This window comes from Salvelinus sp. IW2-2015, linkage group LG20 (genome assembly GCF_002910315.2).
Source record: "Salvelinus sp. IW2-2015 linkage group LG20, ASM291031v2, whole genome shotgun sequence".
NCBI lineage: Eukaryota > Metazoa > Chordata > Actinopteri > Salmoniformes > Salmonidae > Salvelinus > Salvelinus sp. IW2-2015.
In genome coordinates, this window is record NC_036860.1 from 21,498,083 (window position 1) to 21,520,297 (window position 22,215).

The 22,215-nt window shown below is 41.7% G+C and overlaps 1 protein-coding gene across 3 annotated transcripts; it reads left to right on the forward strand.

Moving 5' to 3' along the window:
* Positions 1-707: 707 nt before the first annotated feature.
* Positions 708-21,656, forward strand: LOC111982070 (CREB3 regulatory factor). 3 transcript variants are annotated; one of them, XM_024013607.2, is made up of 9 exons: positions 708-838; positions 6,563-6,752; positions 7,318-7,443; positions 7,704-8,943; positions 11,574-11,768; positions 14,869-15,058; positions 16,533-16,606; positions 21,066-21,185; positions 21,438-21,656. In XM_024013607.2, the coding sequence occupies exons 2-9, from the start codon at positions 6,744-6,746 to the stop codon at positions 21,554-21,556; spliced, it is 2,073 nt and encodes a 690-aa protein (XP_023869375.1). In that variant the 5' UTR covers positions 708-838; positions 6,563-6,743; the 3' UTR covers positions 21,557-21,656. The 3 variants fall into 3 exon arrangements, with proteins under 3 accessions (XP_023869375.1, XP_023869376.1, XP_023869377.1); XM_024013608.2 differs by having other exon boundaries at positions 7,704-8,928; XM_024013609.2 differs by lacking the exon at positions 708-838 and having other exon boundaries at positions 6,665-6,752; positions 7,384-7,443.
* The last annotated feature ends 559 nt before the right edge of the window (positions 21,657-22,215 follow it).

Sequence of the window (22,215 nt, forward strand, 5' to 3'; positions counted from 1 at the left end):
GACATAGATACCCCACCAGACACGCCACTATGGGTTTCTTCACTGTACCCAAACCAAAAACAGGTTTAATGCACCTCTCAGTTATATAGCGAGCCACGTCATAGTGGAATACTCTGTCACCAGAGGTTACTCAGGTCACTCAGGCAAAAATAAAGTTTAGCTTTAAAAAGCAGATAAAAAACATATRGTATCACAGCGCCTCTCTCTTAAGATCATATTTAACTGTATATAAGACTATGAATATGCACATATGAATAGTGTGGAAATAGAATTCCAATATATAACTTTCCTTGTTTATAACTGTTTTGTACTTCTTTMTCATGTATTTGTATGTTTTATGTGAAGTTAACCTAGTCTGTGTGATTTTCCCCAAGAGGTAACAATAGTCAAATCACAGTACATAAGAGAMAGTATTATGGCAAATCTAATAAAAGACGGTATTTATAGTCTTTCATTTGTGAATCCTTAGGAAACAAGACTTGGGTTTCTTGCCAAATAACTGTAACCTTGGGTTTTTGGAAAAAATATAATAAAAATGTCTGGATAACTGTATTATAGCATATGAAGTGTGTGCAATGKTATTCATGGTGTGCAGTAGCCTACTGTAATGTATGTACAATGTTTTGGGTCAATCCTAAAGCCTTGCTGCGATTGGTCCGTGAAGGACCACATGACTAGCAAGTCACGCGCTTTCCAGGAACCCGTCAGGAAGAAGATAAACAAAACAAATGCAAGAGGAAGGCAGCGTGGACTCCATTGAAATGGCTTTATTATTGCTCAGATAGGATTAAACACGAAGCGAAACACGACACAAAACTTTCACATGGGGTTTCTAACGGTGAGTTGAACGTTTTTCAAACCATTTGAAAACTTTGTGCATCATGTTTTTTCGCTGGATGCTTCTCACCTCTTGGTAAGCTAACGTTAGCTAGTTGTATCTGCTGCTGTGAGAGGGGCGGGACGGAGGCCATACTGTAGTTGGTAGGGAACAAGATTTAGCTTGTTTCGTGTGAAATCCTGGTGAACTAAAACCGCTTACCTATTTGAAAAAAAAATTAAATCACGAATAGGTACTATATGTGCAGGAGCATTGTAGRTCGTTACAAGAGCTTTATTTTACAAAATATTTTTTGGTGTTTACAAGATTAAAAGTGTAAACTTGATTAATCATGACGATGTTGAAGCCAGGTGCTGCCAATCAGGCATTCCCCAATTTAATACATGTATTGGTCAACTAAAATCAACACACATCAAAATCCTCTCAGGGTACACGCCCCCCTCCCCTCCCCCCAACCACAACCAGTATGCTGCTAGAGAGAGATCGAGAACATTCTAGGTAAACTGAGTAGAGAAAAAATACAACAGTTGACAGATTGGCATTTCGGGGATTTGAAGGAGTCAACTAGTCCGGACAGTCGTCAATGCTTAGCGAGCTAGTTTTGTTCAGTTACTGAAATCTCCGTGTCGCGTGTTTGTTATATTGACTATATGACAAAGCTAGACATGCGTGTATTCTGTAAGATTTATAATAAGAGGATAACATAGACTTCTGTAAAATTATCCCCTATGCGAATTCTACGTGTCATGGGGTCATTTTGCATGTATTTAATTAGCTATTTAGGCCACACAAACAAGCCTTTGAATTGTTTGTTTTCTGTCTCAACCTAGTTATATTGAGATGGGCTATGTTTTTCTCTGAAGTACCTCCTACGATTGGCATCAATGTCGACCATTCGCGCATATTTTAAGGCGGGCTATGACTGCGTTTTGACCAATAGGACTGTAGGATTGCGTGGGCGTTGGCCCAAGTAGTACGTTGGTTTGACGTTGCATTTGTTTGTGTCAGGGTCGGTGTAGTGTTAGTGGGTCAGCCTAAAAATATATATAAATTCAGTTGATTAGTTATTGTATTTTTTTACGGTTTATTTATCGACAAGCCGGTATATTAATATATATATATTTGACCATATGCCTCTCTGAAAGTCAGATTTTGCCGAGGTATTCATTAATCATTAGCTAGATCCTCATCGCCTGTAACGCTAGACAGCAATCGGGGCCTAAATCTAGTTTATAGGTGATAGATGTGAATACTTTTAGCCAATTTCTGCGTATGTGATCGATTTTCCACCATAAACTTAGGGGTGGCCAGCGTTACAAATTTGATGCAGAATGCGATGCATGCTGAGAATACCACACATTTTTGCCTTGGATKTTTGCTCACCTTTAATATTACCTTCAATATTAGCAGAATAATATGAAACTTGGACATATGTAGCAGTGCTAGTTCTATATTTTTTTTGTGCACGGCAAAGGGGCACAGGGGAGGACCCTGTGTTTCTAGAATACTCCTATCCTGGCCWWAAAAAAAAAYAAGCATATTTCAATATGCCTATATCAAATACACTTTTATTAGTCACATGCACCGAATACAACAGTGAAATGGTTACTTACGAGCCCCTAACCAACAATGCAGTWAAAAAATATATGTGTAAGAAATAAAATAAGTAATTAAAGAGCAGCAGTAAAATAACAATATCGAGACTATATACAGGGGGGTACTGGTACAGAGTCAATGTGTGGGGGCACTGGTTGAGGTAATATGTACATGTAGGTAGTTATTAAAGTGACTATGCATAGATGATAAGAGAGTAGCATAGGTGTAAAAGAGGGGGGGCAATGCAAATAGTCAGGGTATATATGATCAGTTCTTCCTGTTGACAAGCAAAGCCACAGAGTACGACCAGGTTTCACGTTGAGGCCACAGAGATAACAGCTTGTCTGCTTTACAGTTAGATTCATCCTGTGACATGTCAGTTATGAAAATGGCGTGGCCATCAAGAACCGAAAGTGAGGTATTCTTAACATGGTCTAGGTAGTATAGTACATATTAGTTGTTTTATGTGGTGTCAGATTACTGGATACTGGTATGAAAGCAGGCAATGAAACTTRGCAGCATCCTGAGTTGGCCTTGTAGGCAGGTATCAAACTGTTGTATCTATCAGTCCAAAACAGGGTGAACTATGAGAGCGCATTCATATGATGTCACATGCATTTCACTCTAAGGTCTACAACTGTTTTATTCAGGGCATTTGACAAATAAGATTTGATTTGATGTGCCCTATGATTTTCCCTTTCTGAGAATGGTGTTATGTTCAGTGTTTCCCCTATATTTTTTTTATCGACATAGGTGGCAAAGTTAGCGTGCGGGGGTTAATGGACATGGCCAATGGCGTGGTCTAACACTTACAATTTTAGAGGCCCTCTTCTTGAAAAAAATGTTTGCTGTTTTTAAAGTTAATGTCCTGCAATTAGTGACTCAAACATAACAAAATCAATGGGGGCCCAATGCCATTACATTTTGGGAATTTAAGATTTTCCCTTACTGTCTAGTTTTTATTTTGGTTGTTATACTGAACAAAAAATTATACCGCAACATGCCACAATTTATAKGATTTTACTGAGTTACAGTTCGTATGAGGAAATCAGGCAATTGAAATAAATAAATTAGGCCCAAATGGATGGATTTTAAGATACTTAAAAAAAAAAAGTAGGGGCGTGGATCAGAACCAGTCAGTATCTGGTGTCACCACCATTGCCTCATGCAGCGCGACATCTCGTTGGCGTAGAGTTGATCAGGCTGCTTATTGTGGAATGTTGTTCCATTCCCCTATAATGGCTGTGCGAAGTTGCTGGATATTGGCGGGAATTGGAACATGCTGTCGATCCAGAGCATCCCAAACATGCTCAATGGGTGACATGTCTAGTGAGTATGCAGGCCATGGAATAACTGGGACATTTTTAGCTTCCAGGATTTGTGTACAGGTCCTTGCGACATGGGGCAGTGCATTATCATGAGGTGATGACGGCAGATGAATGGCATAACAATGGGCCTCAGGATCTCATCAAGATATCTCTGTGCATTGAAATTGCCATTGATAAAATGCAATTGCGTTTGTTTTCTGTAGCTTATGCCTTCCCATACCTTAACCCCACCACCACCATGGACCACTCTTTTCACAACGTTGACATCAGCAAACCGCTCGCCCACACGACACTATACACATGGTCTGCGGTTGTGAGGCCGGTTGGACGTACTGCCAAATTCTCTAAAATGACATTGGAGGCAGCTTATGGTAGAGAAATTAACATTAAATTCTCTGGCAACAGTTCTGGTGGACGTTCTTGCAGTCAGCATGCCAAACGCAAACTCTCAACTTGAGACATCTGTGGTATTGTGTTGTGACACAACTTCACATTGTAGAGTGGCATTTAATTGTCCTCAGCACAGGGTGCACCTGTGTAATGATCATGCTGTTTAATCATCTTCTTGATATGCCACACCTGTCAGGTGGATGGATTATCTTGGCAAAGGAGAAAGACTCACAAACAGGGATGTAAACAAATGTGTACACATCATTTTTGAGAAAAGCTTTTTGTGCGTATAGAACATTTCAGGGATCTTTTCATCTTTTCAGCTCGTGAAACATGGGACCAACACTTTACAAGTTACGTTATATTTTTGTTCAGTGTAGTTCTCAAATATGATCTTATTTAAAAATAGATATTCTACATACTTTTTATCTGGTTTTAGTCATTTATTCTGAAAACATTTTAAGATCTCAATGTTATTTTTTGCCTGCTGCAGCCAAATTAATATAGGGAAAACACTGATGTTGATGTTTGTGTGCCGGTGGGTGAGATCCTTCCACCTTGTAGTTGGTACAGGAGTGTGGCTGTCTCTTTTATCCCACACAATCAGATTGTAAAGGTGGGCTCATGTTTCCTAAGGCCTTGAAGGGCTTAATGCCTTTCCACTTGTGTTGAGAGACCTTTGAAGCCAGCCAATGCAGAGTGAAGTTGTGTTCATCAGGAACAGCTGGTGCCATCCATTGTGACCCATATCAGTTTAGTGCCCATAGTAAACTGACTTAACCTGTCCACCTGTGTGCTTAGCATAATGAAGAAGCCATTGTGCTTTAGTCTCTGGTGATATCTAGTTTCAAAATGTTAATTCATGCACCCAAAAGGCTAAAACATGTAGCCTACCCTAATCTAAATGTAATACACTGCTGTCAATACAGGGGGTGTGGCACATAGTAGTTTGTCTGAATTCTGCTATTATTTCTGCCCTTTCGCTTTTCTTTCAGTTCKTTATTCGGCCGTCAACAGAAACCAATCATCAGAAATCTGACTAGGAAGTGAGTGGTCAATCATAAACATAAGAGAGAGACCTACTCTGTAGCGTGGATTTTAGAAATGGTCYCAGAAGGCAATACATCATGCAGTGTGTTTAACTTCCAGGGGGATGCCTGTGTAGAGAGGACAAAGATATTAAAATGGCAGTTCAGTGCAGTAACCAGGCAGGCAGTTTTGCATGGCATCAGCCGATTGCAGCAAGGGCTTCCCCACAGTGCCRCCCCCAAAAAACACAATCGCAGTCATTTGAGTTGCTCTAACAGGTGGGTGGATTTTCGCAGGACCAGGACTGCACTCGTACAGATGGCTCAAAAGTTTTCCTTTGCGTGGCATATCACGACTCTGTTCACTCCTAAAGTGTGCTAGCTGGCTTGGGGAGGGGGGAGTTTTTTTTTTCTTCTTCTTTTGCGGGCTGAGATGTATGCAAAAGCAGACAGATGATACGCACACCAGGAGGAAATGACGTCATCCGCTAGGCTTGGGCGATATACCGTTTATACCGGGGTATTTTGGAGGTTGYGGCACCTGCGTGCTTAATTATAAGTTAAGTATAAKTATAAGAAATCTAAGATGTATGTCAAATAAATTATATCCAGCTRAGGGCTTCAGCTATGCATTTGGTTTGCTAACTTACTAAGTGGCTAGATGTCAAGATCAAGCTTCTTGGTTACAGCAGAGACATTCAATCTTCTCCGGGATATGTTGGCAATTTTTTTTTGCTTAATTTGAATCAAAACATTTTTTAAGGAGCTGGATTGTTTTGCTTGGTGTTGCAGCTGGCCAGAACAGTGCCCGCTCTCCCCAGCATATTTCTCATGATTTGTTATGCAAACGGCACGCAGCGACTCTGCTCCCTCTGTTTGTGACTCTTAGTAGGCAGTGGGGAAAGGTAGCTAGCTAGAATRGTTTAAAAATAGCCTAGACACCGTGTTGGTTCAAATTCTGTTTCGCATCAAACTCATTTTCTGGATCCGAAAGGCTGCAACCGGACAATGTCTGCAACGTCACTCGGCTTCGACAAGGTCTCTTTTACATGGGCAAGCATGGAAGGGCCCACAGTTTGCACTGAGCGTCACCAACGCAGTCGTGAGTTAAGCTCGCTCACACTAGAGTTGATGGAATTAGGCTGTGTTCCGATTTAAATGAACAGCCGGTCTTGACAGGCACTTTCAGAAGCAGTGTTTGACGATCTGCACAGAATCTCAGATTGTAGGAGAAGTTACATTATTGCGTATTAGATTGTAGGAGTGCCATATGCTGTCAAGTCTACCTAGTATGAAGGTGAAGTAGTGAAATGTGCAAACATATGTCATATCTTACTAATTTAACCCTTCCATTCCCCCTGTGTTCTCTCATCTCGCTCCAGACACCAGGGATCAGAAGAGAAGAAGGCGAGACTTACATGAGTCACTGAGTTTTCCACAATAAAGAAGACTTTGTTGCTTAACCCATCTATTTTTCTACTGGTGGTTGATATCATCCAAAGACGACTGGGACACGAGGTGGAAGAATAATTCACCATAAGGAACAGAGATCGGTGCTCGGCGATGCCTCAGGTAATGGAAGGGAGGGTTCTTTAGAAGTGTTCCAACTTTAGTCACTGGTCTCGCCTTTATCTTACAATTGACCAACTTTCAGCACAAACAACCTCTTCAGCAAAAACAACTAGGTTGCTGGACAGTTGATTACCTTTATCCATAACGATGCATCTCAAATGTTCACACATTGTTTTCCTGAGTCTGTAGCTTAAAACTGACAGACCTAGGCCTAGTTGTCCTGCAATTACACCGTGGATGATATACGGCGAGTTCCAACGTTGGTCATGGGAACGTTCATGGGAACATTCCCACATTCATCCTGGCGTACACAACACCACAAATGTTGTATGTTCATTGTTACTCCCCATGCTTAACTAAATGTTTAAAGTGGTACTATACCCACTGATTCTTGAAGAATATACATTTATAAATGCCTCATGAACTGTCATACCCCATCAGTACCTAAAATATAAGCTTGTGTTACTCCGTTGTTTGTAAAGCCTAAAAACAGATGGCCTCTTTTAAACTACGACTAATCATCTCTGCACCTTTTCAATAGTTTGGAATGTTTATTTATCCTTAGCCCAGCATCAGTGGAATGGATCTTCCCTTTGGGGATTTCTTTCAAAATTATACTTTTGCTGACCAGGCACTAACCAGCACGGACCTGTTGGCGAGTAACACAGACCCAGACTTCATGTACGAACTGGTAAGTGTTCTCCATGCAAAGCGGCCTCCGGGCAAGATCACAGTTTACAGAGCTCACATAGAATCAGGATAGAGAGGTGGCCTAGTAGAGAACACAACCCGATATGGCAATACAATTATAAAGATGTAACATCTCTTTATTTACACACACAATATTGTTGAGTGAATATGGTTGCATACTTAGCCTTATCACACATCTGTAAGACAATAACATACATTTTAATGTAGCTTTTTATCTCTATACTTCCCTTTCCTCCCCAGGATAGAGATATGACCAATCGCCAAAGCCCTAAAGGTGATCACTTCACAGTGGGGGATTACAAGGAGATGGAGTGTGGGGAGTACCTCTTGGAGCTGGTGGACAGTGACCCGGACTACAGCTCTAACTTTGAGCAGTGGGATACGTACTGGGAGGACATGACCAAGTACACCCGCTTTACCAGCTGTGACATCTGGGGCACCAAGGAGGCAGGCCTGGATGACTTCTCCAGCCCCTACCAGGACGAGGAGGTGATTGGCCAGACCCCCACCTTGGCCCAGCTCAACAGCGAGGACTCGCAACCACCTGTGTGTGACACGCTTTACCACCCTGATCTGCTGATGGGGGGCCAGAAGCAGCACACCTCCCTCCCCCCACTCTCCCTGGGCAAGAAGATGGCCGCCCGCCCCGGCCCCTCGTTCTCCGCCTCCTGCTCCAACCTGGTCAGGGACCCCCTGGGTGACTTTGCAGAGGGTTCCCTGAGCGCCACTTGGCCTGTCCCCTCCACCACAGAGACTATGTCCAAGGCCCAGGGTCCCAGCAAGATGGCTGCTCTGGGCCACCACTGCAACGACTATGTGCGCAAGGCCACGGTTCGCGTCAGCATGCCTCGCCGGCCCCTAGTCGACATGCCCATGGCCTCCCATCAGATTGAGTCTGAAGACCACTCCCCGTACCCCAGCAAGCCCCCTGAGGTGGCCACCACATCTGGCTGTGCTGCCCCTGTGGCTGCTACTGCAGCCTCTGCCTCTGCCAGCATCCTGGCCTATGAGAAGAGAGAAGAGCTACCTTGCCGGGAGATGCCCCCCGCCTCAGTGGGCACATCTGGAGCTGTGCCCCCCATCCTCCACTACCCTGTGGCTGGGGCCAAGGCCAGCGAGACTCTGCTGACTGCCAGCGGGAGTGCCCTGGGACCTGACCCAGTCTCTGACAAGAAGAAGGAAGAGGAGCACAACTACTCCCTGTTCCTAACTCGAGCCAGGCTGGCTGGGAAAACCCTCACTGAGATGGAGGAGGAGGAGGAAGAAGAAGAGGTGGGGGAGATGGAGGATGAGGAAGATGCTGAGGGGGTGGAGCTGGATGAAGATCATGATGAGGGTTTCGGCAGCGAGCATGAGCTCTCTGAGAACGATGATGATGATGATGAGGATGATGATGATGATGAGGAGGATGATGATTATGAGGGCGATAAAGATGACGACATGAGTGACACCTTCTCCGAGCCAGGTAGCCATGTATCAGGTAGTCATTTCAATGTCTATGCACCTTAAATTATAGTAACCATTTTTTGTTTTTCATGTGAAGTAAAGTTAGTCGCTGAAGGTGCCCACTTCAGAACAGCGGGTATATTACTAATGTCAGCTCCCTGTAAAGAAAACATCACCTATATTTCTTGATGGGAATCTCTTTGTAGCTGAAGGCCGGGAAATGTTTTATTAAAATAACATTTGTGATAGGTTCACTTGTTCCCTGTTGGAAATCCTTGATCTGGCCCATTGTGTTACAGTGAGTCATTCTGTATTGTAAAGCAGGGGATTTCAACCTTTTCTTGTCCAGGGACCCCCCCCAGGCAAACTGGCGACCCAGGGACCCCCATAGTATGTTAGCAAACTTCTTTCTTTTTTTCCTTCACATGTCTTGTGAATGAAAATGGCAAGGAGAAGTAATCAACATTTTTAAATAAATAGATTTGGTAGATAGTTTTTCATTATTTTGACCTCCCCACATTATAATTGGAAGAGGAAGTGTAAACTCTTAACAGCCTTTTAGCTAGAAGGGTGACTCAAAACACATTTTCCGTATGAGCTGCTATTTAGCTGGTTAAACAAAGGTTAGCCTTTGTGTTGGCWTTTTTGTGTTGGCAAAAATGTCCAAGTCAAGGAAGCTTGCCAGCAGTCTATTCACGGGTGCTTTTTCAAAACCTTTTAGATACTGCAGAGTGAGTAATTTGCTACAATGAGTGTCATTTGCTCTATTGTAGATTTTTTTATATTCTGTTGATAGCAATATTCCTAACATATTTTTGCAAACCCCCAGCAGTCCCTCGGACCCCTGGTTGAATACCCATGTTGTAAAAGGATCTGGAGAATGGGGTCATGTTTGTGTTTTGGGTGTCTATGTGAGCCTTGCCGTTCTCTATGGGCCTGATTCAGACTTAAGAAATATACGCCTTTGCTACGCACTTCTCAGTAGTTGGTATTCAGATTTATGAATACTTATGCAGGTGCGTAACGGGCATTGCATGCATACTTCCCTTGCGAGTGCTGAATACCATTTCATTCAACCACTGAGAACTTTCCCACTTGCTGGCAAACGGGTTTTCTCGTCGATTTATCTAAAGCATTCCCTTTAAATTTGGTGTACCTTTTTTTAATTAGACTTTTCTCAACAGACTCCCTAGAATATATGGAGGGAACGGTTCAGAATATTAGGGATCAATGAAAGAAAGCCATGTAAATGCACTCATATTCCACTCCTGTTCAGCACCAATTTGTCAGGGAAAAAAATACTCTGATCTTGTAATATTATTTATGGTTAGGAAAGTATTTGTGAATAATAAAAACACAGGTTTGGAGAGCCTTTACACACAAAATATATTTGTGAATCAAAAAMAGTGGTTTGATTCATCCTGAATGTTGCCATATTCAATTGTTCAATCCATGAAATATTGTAAGGCGAAAAAAGTGTACAATAGGGGTTGAACAGTAGTCTATATAGTAGTCTATAAATCTACCCTAATAATCCTCACTAATCATGGAACTGTGATGACAACGGTCCAGTCCTCGTCAACTGTGTGCCAGGCTCCAGGTTTAAACTGCTCTGTGTGGTCTGCRTTCCATAACGATTCAAATAGGCTACATGTCCCAAATTATTGCACAACTTGTAATACGTCAGCCTAATATGATCCACTATTGCTAGCGATCCTCAGGAACAACACAAACGTGACAGAGGAAAGAAAGGTAAACTATGTAATGGATTGATGCTAAATGTAAGGAAACTAACAGTTATAAATATATGTGGGTATAACTGACGGTGGCTACCGATAGTGGCTGATATTTAACACGATACAAATTATGAAAAATATAGTGAAAAGTCCGGGCATATTATAAAACATTCTAGAAATCAACCCGGTACATTTGCCGCTATACTATCATTTGCGCATGGCTACAGACGCCTATAGCTTGGGTCTCCAAATTTCATCCCTGCAAATTATAAAGCCAGCATTTCATAAACTTCACTGTGGAAAAGGTAATATGTTGATATGCTTCAGTTTTCTTCCATTAGTGCCATAAGGTAAATTGGATCTAAAACAATTTTAATTTACTGTATATTCACAATCCCCTTATCCAAATGGCTTACTCATTTACCTAGCTCTTACCAAAAGTGCTTATCAATTTGTAAATTACAGTTATTTCTATCGGGGGGAGAAGAGAAGAAAAAAAATGTGTTCCTCTTGGAACCGACAAGTTCATAATTTCATTGCGCGTAAAGGTGGTGGAATTATGTAGGAATTAAGTCAAGGTCAGAATACGGCATATTTGTAGACACACCTTAATTTCTTTGATCTCCACCCCAAAACGTATAGCGGGTGAATATCATGCTATTCTCCTGCTTAAGTTCAGGGTCAGAATACACATGGAAAGAAAAGTGCATGCTTTCTCGAGTCGGAATTCCCGCCTATGCGATTGGGACAGTATGATCATCAGGCTCAATGGTTTATTTATWCTGTTTTATAAGTGATCAACTGAAGCTCTATGCACTTATCTCATCCTCACCCTTATCTCCCTCTAATCTTTTCTTTCTGATCTTTCTTTCTTGTGTTGTTCCCTCGCCTCTCTCTCCCTCATCCCTGTCCTGTCTGTTGTAATCAGGATGTGACAATGACACAGTGGGGGACGTGAAGGGGCTGACAGCYGGGATCTCCAGGAAGAGGGGCAAACGCCGCTACTTCTGGGAGTACAGCGAGCAGCTCACCCCCTCCAAGCAGGAGCGCATGCTCAAGCCCTCCGAGTGGGACAGACAGACCCTGCCCAGCAACCTCTACCAGAGGAACGGCCCACACCACGGTGAGACACACAACTTTATCTCTCTCATAAACACACACACTCATACTGGTCAGTGGTCACATGTGCACTGAAAAAATATATAAATGCAACATGCAGCAATTTCAAGGATTTGACTAAGTTACAGTTCATATAAGGAAAGGGCCGTGAATCAGAAAACCAGTCAGTATCTGGTGTGACCAGATGCAGCGCGACACTCCTCTTTTGCGTAGAGTTGATCAGGCTGTTGATTGTGGAATGTTGTTCCACTCCTCTTCAATGGCTGTAAGTTGCTGGATATTGTRGGGAACTGGAACACACTGACGTACACGTCAAACCTGAGCATCCCCAAACATGCTCAATGGGTGACATGTCTGGTGAGTATGCAGGCCACGGAAGAGCTGTGACATTTTCAGCTTCTAGGAATTCTGTACAGATCCTTGCGACATGGGGCCATGCATTATCATGCTGAAACATGAGGTGATGAATGGCACGACAATGGACCTCATGATCTCATCATGGTATCTTTGTGCGTTCAAATTGCCATTGATAAAATTGTGTTTGTTGTCCGTAGCTTATGGCTAGAAATCATTAACAGGATATTTTAAAATGAGTGTCTAACTTTTGGGATAACTGGTCAATTAAGGTAAAAGGTTGTCACTTTTGACCATAGCATGGGTTGGTAACTTCCATAGCAATATATTGAATTATAATCACCAAAAATTACTTAATTAACTACCAATCGTATCCACTTATTGTTGAAGTTTATTATCCAAAAGGTTCAAGTCATTAATTTGTAAACTTGGAAAAGTAGGAACAACCTCATAATATAACAAAGTGTTCTTAGTAAGTCCAAGGAAGTGGAATTGCTTTGCAAACCTTCATATATTCTCTCTGAGGAATATTAACCTGAAATTTACCAATGAACTCCTCAAACGGCAGAAACTCCCCAGTGTTGTCTAACAAATCACATACAAAATGAAAACCGTTGTCAAACCAAAGGCCTTTTGAAAATTGATTTCCTATTCATTTTAATAACTATTATTCCAAATCAATGTTTTTCCAGAAAAGTTAAATTTGCTGGTGAAACTTAGTACCAGTCAAAAGTTTGGACACACCCACTCATTCAAGGGGTTTTTCTTTATTTTTACTCTTTTCTACATTGTAGAATAATAGTGAAGACTTCAAAACTATGAAATAACACATGGAATCATGTAGTAACCAAAAAAGTGTTAAACAAATAAAAATATATGTTATATTTAGCCAACCTTTGCCTTGATGACAGCTTTGCACACTCTTGGCATTCTCCCAACCAGCTTCACCTGGAATGCTTTTCCAACAGTCTTGAAGGAGTTCCCACATATGTTGAGCACTTGTTGGCTGCTTTTCCTTCACTCAGTGGTCCAACTCATCCCAAACCATTTCAATTGGCTTGAGGTGAGGTGGATGCCAGGTCATCTGATGCAGCACTCCATCACTCCTTCTTTGTCAAATAGCCCTTACACAGCCTGGAGGTGTGTTGGGTCATTGTCCTAAAGAAATGATTGTCCCACTAAGCGCAAACCAGATGGGATSGCATACCACAGCATTCTGCAGCGATAGCCATGCTGGTTAAGTGTGCCTTGAATTCTACCTAAATCACTTAGTGTCACCAGCAAAGCACCATCACACCACCCTCTCCATGTTTCACGGTGGGAACTCCACATGCGGAGATCATCTGTTCACCTACTCTGCACCTCAAAAAAACACAGCGGACCCCTTTTAAATTCTCAGATTTGTTAAGAAATACAGCTAGTAAATCTGGCTAAAATAAATAAGAGGAGATATTGGACAACTCTGCCTAATTCCTCTAGCAATAGAGAAACGAGGGGAGGTTCCATTACTCATAGCTAGCGAACTGCTAATGTCATTATATATCATCTTTATCACTTTTCAGAAGTTGTGCTCTAAAGTGTCAAAAGCCTTTAAAAAAAATTCTAAACAATATAAAGCCATCATCTTCTATGATCTCARTGTAATCTAAAATATCTAAAACTAATCGTATATGGTTATGAATACTCCTTCCTTTTAATGAAGGCTGATTGAGCTTCACAGATTTTTATATCATCGAGGCCTTTTTGCAGCCTATTGGCATTGACGCGCACACTTTTCCAGTGTGCCAGTGGCCATCGAAGGTGAGCATTTGCCCACTGAAGTTGGTTACGACGCTGAACTGCAGTCAGGTCAAGACTCTGGTGAGGATGACGAGCATGCAGATGTGTGTCCCTGAGACGGTTTCTGACAGTTTGTGCATAAGTTCTTTGCTTGTGCAAACCCACAGTTTCATCAGCTGTCCAGGTGGCTGGTCTCAAACCATCCCGCAGGTGAAGAAGCCGGATGTGGAGGTCCTGGGCTGGCACGGTTACAAGTGGTCTGCGGTTGTGAGGCCAGTTGGACGTACTGCCAAATTCTCTAAAATAATGTTGGAGGCGGCCTATGGCAGAGAAATTAACATTAAATTATCTGGCAACACCTCTGGTGGACATTCCTGCAGGCATGCCAATTTCACGCTCCCTCAGAACTTGAGATGTCTGTGGCATTGTGTTGTGTGACAAAACTGCAAATTTTAGTGGCCTTTATTGTCCACAGCACAAGGTGCACCTGTGTAATAATCATGTAGTTTAATCAGCTTCTTGATATGCTACACCTGTCAGGTGGATGGAATATCTTGGCAAAGGAGAAATGCTCACAGAGATATAAAATGTGCGCACAAAATTTGTARGTTTTTTTTTGTGCGTATGGAACATTTCAGGGATCTTTTATTTCAGCTCATGAAACATCGCTCCAAACACTTTACATGTTGCGCTTATATTTTGGCTCAGTATAGAAGCACACACCACAAACTACCTATTCAAGTATGAATTCTCACATTTACAGTTGTAKCTGATCAAAGCCACATGCTTCATAGTTAATTACTTACAGTAGATCACAGGTTATACATGTAACATGGCTGTTCCATTATTAATAATGTACATTCATGGGTTTTGGATGAATCCATTTGGATACAAATGCATCTGACTGTCCCTGCTGACAAATGAGAAATGTCTCAGTGGTTAACCGGCTCGGTGATTGGCTGTGTGAACAGGGAAGTACAATCTGAAGAAGTCTCGACGGACGGACGTGGAGGACCTAACCCCTAACCCTCGGAAGCTGCTGCAGATTGGCAACGAGTTGCGTAAGCTCAACAAGGTGATCAGCGACCTGACCCCGGTCAGCGAGCTGCCCATCACAGCCCGCCCTCGCTCCCGCAAGGAGAAGAACAAACTGGCCTCCAGGTACTGGATTCTCACCTTTCAACCTCCATATGTTCAACACTCAGTTACAGCGGGGTCTGAAATTTGACACCCTTGATGAAGATGAGCAAAAATGTCTGTATAAAATAAAACATTCAACTACCGAGCTATATTGTATGTAKATTTTTTGGGGGAAATTATATWATTTTATACTAATACAATTGCTTAGACAAAGAATTGGTTTAATAGGTACGCAATTTTTTTTCTTAAAGGTAGGGGTAAAAATTMACACCTGTTTTCAAAACCTCACCTCGCGACCATAATGTTTTATGAGTTGGAGAACACATTGGGAGGGATCTTAGACCATTGCTCCATACAGATTCTTTCCAGATCCTTGATATCCTTTGTTTGCGCTTATGGACTGCCCTCTTCAATTCAAACCACAGGTTTTCAATGGGGTTCTAGTCCGGAGACTGAGATGGCCATCGCAAAATGTTGATTTTGTGGCCTATTAACCATTTCTTTGTGGATTTTGATTGTGCTTGGAGTTGTCTTGCTGGAAGAACTGATTGCAGCCAAGTTTTTGCCTCATAGCAGAGGCAAGCAGGTTTTTGGCTATAATATCCTGGTACATGGTACCAGGAGGCTGAAACTTTGCCACAAGTGGATCTTCCAGTAAGACTATAACCCCAAGCGCACATCAAGAACTGGTTAATTGGCCATAACATCAACGTTTTGCAATAGGGCTGCAACAGAGGCTTCCTGAGGTGGATTCTCAATCCTTGAAACARAGTGGTGATATCAAATATTAGCGATTAGCGATATTACTGTGCAACCTAGACATTCTATTTTCTAACGAGATTGCAAATCAATTCGTACGTTGTAGTGTTCATCGGTTATGAATGTTTCAACCTCTGTTGAGAAATTGTGTTTTTACTGTCAGTTTCCATTTCAAAGAGTGTATTGTCCAATCTCTGAGTAGATGGAAYTCACGTGATCTGTTAGCGAACACATGATGTGCCATCAAGGATCTGGAAAGATTCTGTATGGAGGAATGGTCTAAGATCCCTGCCAATGTGTTTTCCAACTCATAAAACATATATTTAAAAGGCTCAGTGCCGTTATTCTCCTAAGGTGTAGGTATTGAAAGTTATTGAATTAAAGGGTGTCTAACTTTGAGAGTCAATTATTACTTGTTTAAAAAAAAAATTAAAAAAAATCTGAACAATTGTATTAGTATAAAATCATTTCCCAATTGTTTTAACATACAATATCTGTATTTGAATATTTTTTTTTATGTACAGTCATTTTTGCTCATCTCTATCAAGGGTATCAGTAATTTTGGATTCCACTATATATGTTCAATGCTCCCTCTCAAGAACCATCCCTTTCTGCTTTGTTAACTTTGATAAACACCACTACTACCACCACCACCACCACTACCACCACCACTAACTACCACCACCACCACTAATGCTACTACGCCTTTAAACCACTTGTTTGTCTCTCTTTTCAGGGCCTGTCGGCTGAAGAAGAAGGCTCAGTATGAGGCCAATAAAGTCAAGCTGTGGGGTCTGGGCACAGAATATGGTATGTTTTAGGGTGTTCGTCCATAAAATTATTATTMAATTCAATGTTTATGAAAAATGCAATTCAGTAAAGAATTGCATCAGAAAACGGTAGTCCAAACCCAATGTCTCTACCATYTACAGTGGGGAGAACAAGTTGAAGTGTACTTATGATAAAAAATTACAGACCTCTACATGCTTTGTAAGTAGGAAAACCTGCAAAATCGGCAGTGTATCAAATACTTGTTCTCCCCACTGTATATATTTCAATACTTAGACTATTTACTCAGAGAATTTAACGCGATTAGAGTGAATAGAATGTAATTACGGCCAAAAAGTGGTCGCTGCTCAATAGAACTCGGGCACTGCTTTTGGGAAGAACAGCGCTAATTTAGCTTGTCAGTTGACATTCGATCTAGTGGCTGCAGATTCGTGTGTGATAACATGGGTTTTTTGAAATGCAAAACAAAATTAAGCTGATAGATAGTGAGTGTGTTTGGAAAGTTTTCAGACCCCTTGACTTTTTCCACACGTTACAGGATTATGTTGAACTGCATTAAATTGTTTGTTTTTTCTTCTCTCATCAATCTACACAATACCCCATAATCACAAAGGAGGGGYAAAAAAAGGTTTTTAGAAATGTTTGCAAATTTTATATGAATAAAAAAAACTGAAGTATCACATTTTCATAAGTATTCAGACCCTTTACTCAGTACTTTGTTGAAGCGTCTTTTGCAGTGATTACAGCCTAGAGTCGTCTTGGGTATGACGCTACAAGTGTAGCACACTTCTATTTGCAGAGTTTCCCCCATTCTCTGCAGATCCTCAAGCTCTGTCCGGTTGTATGGGGAGCGTTYCTGCACAGCTATTTTCAAGTCTCTCCAAAGATGTTCGATCGGGTTCAAGTCCGGGCTCTGGCTGGTGCCGCTCCAGGACATTCAGAGACTTGTCCCGGAGCCACTCCTGCATTGTCTTAGCTGTGTGCTTAGGGTCATTGTCCTGTTGGAAGGTGAACCTTCGCCCCAGTCTGAGATCCTGAGCACTCTGGAGCAGGATTTAATCAAGGATCTCTCGATCCTGACTATTCTCCCAGTCCCTGCCGCTGAAAAACCTCCCCACAGCATGATGCTGCCACCTCCATGCTTGATGGTGGTGCCAGGTTTCCTCCAGGCGTGACGCTTGGTATTCAGGCCAAAGAGTTCAATCTTGGTTTCATTAGACCAGAGAATCTTGTTTCTCATGGTCTGAGAGTCCTTTAAAACCTTTTGGCAAACTCCAAACGGGCTGTCCTGTGCCTTTTACTGAGGAGTGGCTTCCATCTGGACCACTCTACCATAAAGGCCTGATTGGTGGAGTGCTGCAGAGATGGTTGTCCTTCTGGAAGGTTCTACCATCTCCACAGAGCAACTCTGGAGCTCTGTCAGAGTGACTATCGGGTTCTTGGTCACCTTCCTGACCAAGGCCCTTCTCCCCTGATAGCTCAGTTTGGCCGGGCGGCCAGCTCTAGGAAGAGTCTTGGCGGTTCCAAACTTCCATTTAAGAATGATGGAAGCCACTGTGTTCTTGGGGACCTTCAATGTTGCAGAAATTCGATCTCGTGCTTGGTTTTTGCTCTGACATGCACTGTCAACTGTGGGACCTTAATATAGACAGGTGTGTGCCTTTCCAAATCATGTCCAATCATGTTGTAGAAACAGTCTCATAGCAAAGGGTCTGATTACTTATATAAATAAGTTATTTCTGTTTTATTTTAAATAAAATGGCTAAAATGTCTAAACCGGTTTTCAATTTTTCATCATGGGGTATTGTGTGTAGATTTGAGGATTCAATTTTTTTTATTACATCCATTTTAGSATTAGGCTGTAACGTAGCAATGTGTAAAAAGGGAAGGGGTCGGAATACTTTCCGACTGCTGTGTGTGTGTGTGTACAGTACCTGTCAAGTGTGGACACGCTATTAATAACTATTATTCCTTATCAATGTTTTTCCAGAAAGTTAGATTTGCTGGTGAAACTTACAGTACCAGTCAAAAGTTTGGACACCTACTCATTCATGGGTTTTTCTTTATTTTTACTATTTTTTACTAGTGAAGAATGAAAACTATATAAAAATAACACATGGAATCGTGTAGTAACCAAAAAAGTGTTAAACAAATCAAAATATATTTTAGATTCTTCAAAGTAGCCACTCTTTTCCTTGATGACAGCTTTGAATACTCTTGGCATTCTCTCAACCAGCTTCACCTGGAATGCTTTTCCAACAGTKTTGAAGGAGTTCCCACATATGCTGAGCACTTGTTAGCTGCTTATCCTTTATTCAACGGTCCAACTCCTCCCAAACCATCTCAATTGGGTTGAGGTCGGGTGATTGTGGATGCCAGGTCATCTGATGCCGCACTCCATCACTCTCCCTTCTTGGTAGAATAGCCCTTACACAGCCTGGAGGTGTGTTGGGTCATTGTCCTGTTGATAAACAAGTGATAGTCCCACTAAGCACAAACCAGTTGGGATGGCGTATCGCTGCAGAATGCTGTGATAGCCATGCTGGTTAACTGTGCCTTTTTAATTCTAAATAAATCACAGACAGTGTCACCAGCAAAGCACCCCCACACCATCACATCACCTCAATGCTTCACAGTGGGAACCACACATGTGGAGATCATCTATTCACCTACTCTGCGTCTCACAAAGACACGGTTGGACTCATCAGACCAAAGGACCAATTTCCACTGGTCTAATGTCCATTGCTCGTGTTTCTTGGCCCAAGGAAGTCTCTTATTCTTATTGGTGTCCTTTAGTAGTGGTTTCTTTGCAGCAGTTTGACCATGAAGGCCTGATTCACGCTGTCTCCTCTGAACAGTTGATGTTGAAACGTCTGTTACTTGAACTCTTGGGCTGCAATTTGAGGTCTATTTGGGCTTCAATTTCTGAGGTTGGTAACTCCAATGAACTTATCCTGTACAGCAGAGGTAACTCTGGGTCTTCCTTTCCTGTGGCGGTCCTCATGAGAGCCAGTTTCATCATAGCGCTTGATGGTTTTTGCGACTGCACTTGAAGAAAATATCAAYGTTCTTGACWTTTTCCGGATTGACTGACCTTCATGTGTTAAAGTAATGATGGACTGTCYTTTCTCTTTGCTTATTTGAGCTGTTCTTGCCATAATATGGACTTGGTCTTTTACCAAGTAGGGATATCTTCTGTATACCACCCCTACCTTGTCACAACACAACTGATTGGCTCAAACGCATTAAGAAGGAAAGAAATTCCACAACTTCACTTTTAACAAGGCACACCTGTTAATTGACATGCATTCCAGGTGGCCATCTAATGTAGCTGGTTGAGAGAATGCCAAGTGTGCCAAGCTTTCATCAAGGCAAAGGGTATCTACTTTGAAGAATGTCAAATGTAAAATATTTTTTGATTTGTTTAACACTTTTTTTGTTACTACATGATTCCATATGTGTTATTTCATAGTTTTGATGTCTTCACTATTATTCTACAATGTAGGATAAAAAAAATAAAAACCCTTGATTTGAGTAGGTGTCCAAACTTTTTACTGGTACTGTATATCTTCAAATAAACAAAGCTAACAGACTGAATTTCGATACCTAACCTCCGCAAAAAAATCTGATCCAGATTTTCAAAACAAACTTTATTTGTTACATGCGCCGAATACAACATGTGTAGACTTTACCGTGAAATGCTTACTTACAAGCCCTTAACCAACAGTGTAGTTCAAGAAGAAGAAAAGATTTACCAAGTAGACTAAAATAAAAAGTAACACAATAACATTAACGAGGCTATATACAGGGGGCACCGGTACCGAGTCAGTGTGCGGGGGTACAGGCCAGTTGAGGTTCATTGTGAATTTCTGATTCTTTCCCTTTTTTTAATTGCAATAAAAACGACCCCTCTCAACATTGATTGACCAGAGTTAGAGGAATAGAAATCCACGGATCTGGAGATGYAATTACTAGAGTATCAAGTTGATTTTGATTGGTCCAAAGCGCGGAAACGCATCCTAATTTTACCACCTCCCAACGTCGAAATATGGAGGAGATAAAACCAAGAGCTGCGCCGTCTAAATTAGCAATGGTCACAAACAAACTTTCTTATTTAATCAACACTGTTAAGTACAAGCCTATTAAGGTTGTAATATTGTAGAGAAATATCTAATGATTGATTGTGTGACTCATAATGACATAGGCTAAAGAAAATTAGGTTTAGACATTAATTTAGTAGCACCCTCTTGAATTTACCCGCTTTTCATTAAATTCTAGAGCACTGAGTGAACGTCTTATAGGTTTAGCAGTTATGTTGAATAATACACTTTTCTCACTGTCAATTTCCATCTTCAGTTTTGWACATTGTGTGATTGGTAGGCTGGAATATGTCCTTGAGGTTTAGGGAAGGAAGGCTTTTTGCCAACCTCTCTCTTTTTAAAATGAAAAATGTCATTTATTTATTTATCTATTTTTTCAGATCGGCTTCTGTTTGTCATCAACACCATAAAGGAAGAGATGGTGAACAGAGTGCAGGATATCTGCGACAAGGGAACAAGCATGACTGAAACGTTGGACAAACTCATCGAAGAAACCCTTGGTAAGATGAGGATGATTTGTATTTCTTAAGTAGCAACAGAAATATAGTGTGCAGTAGGTTGTCTTCAGTAAATGGCCATGAAATGAGGCACAGACACTCTCTCGTCCTTAGCTAACCTGAGCTTATTGAGTATATTTTGGGTAGTCGGCATTTGATCAAGATTGCAGAGAGTTTTGAGCCCAAACACAGTTTTAACAATGGCTGTTAAAAGCAGCTAAATAACCAGCACACTATAAACGTTTCTTTCTGCAGTGAAGTCCCCTGTTGCCGGGGAGACTTCTGACTTTGTGAACCAGATCCTGGAGAACACTGGCAAGGGGGATCCCACCGGAGGTCTGGTCGGGCTGCGCGTACCCACATCTAGAGTGTAGACAGGCCCTGTAGAGGCCTGGTGATGGCACACTCCAAGCCATCCCGCACCATTCTTGTCCCACACTGTAACGGCACACCCTCTGCATGCCCATTCCATCCGCAAACGCATTCCCAATGCTGAGTGGGAAGACATACATATACCATAGCTTCAAATGTATGTATTCACACAATGCGCATGTACAGAAATGAAACTAGTAGCTATCTCTGCACTTAGTAGTCTGTTACTTGCCATTTGTTGCAAGTGGCTAGTGATCTTCACGAGCCACAGTGTTGCGAATTCAAAGCCAATATATGAAACGATACCTCCTGAAATGTTTTATGTTGAGAAGTGAAGCAAAACAGAATGATCATCAGTTCTTGCTGTAGCCATTTCCTGTAGCGTTCAAACGACCCGTTTCATGTCTGCGTACCAGAGTGGGAACGCCAACACAGGATGCAGTTCTATTTAGAGTGAGCCGACAGGAGATATTCAATATAAATATTCTCCTGTCAATCTCATGTCCTTTAATCAGCTGCCTTGTTATTATGTCACCTTATTGAACTGTGTTCCCAGTGAAGAACAGCCACTGGGTATTCCATAGTGTATACTGTTAGGAACACCTAATACCTATTGATGCCAGTTGTCTGCTTTCCCATTCTTGTACCACGGTATTTACAT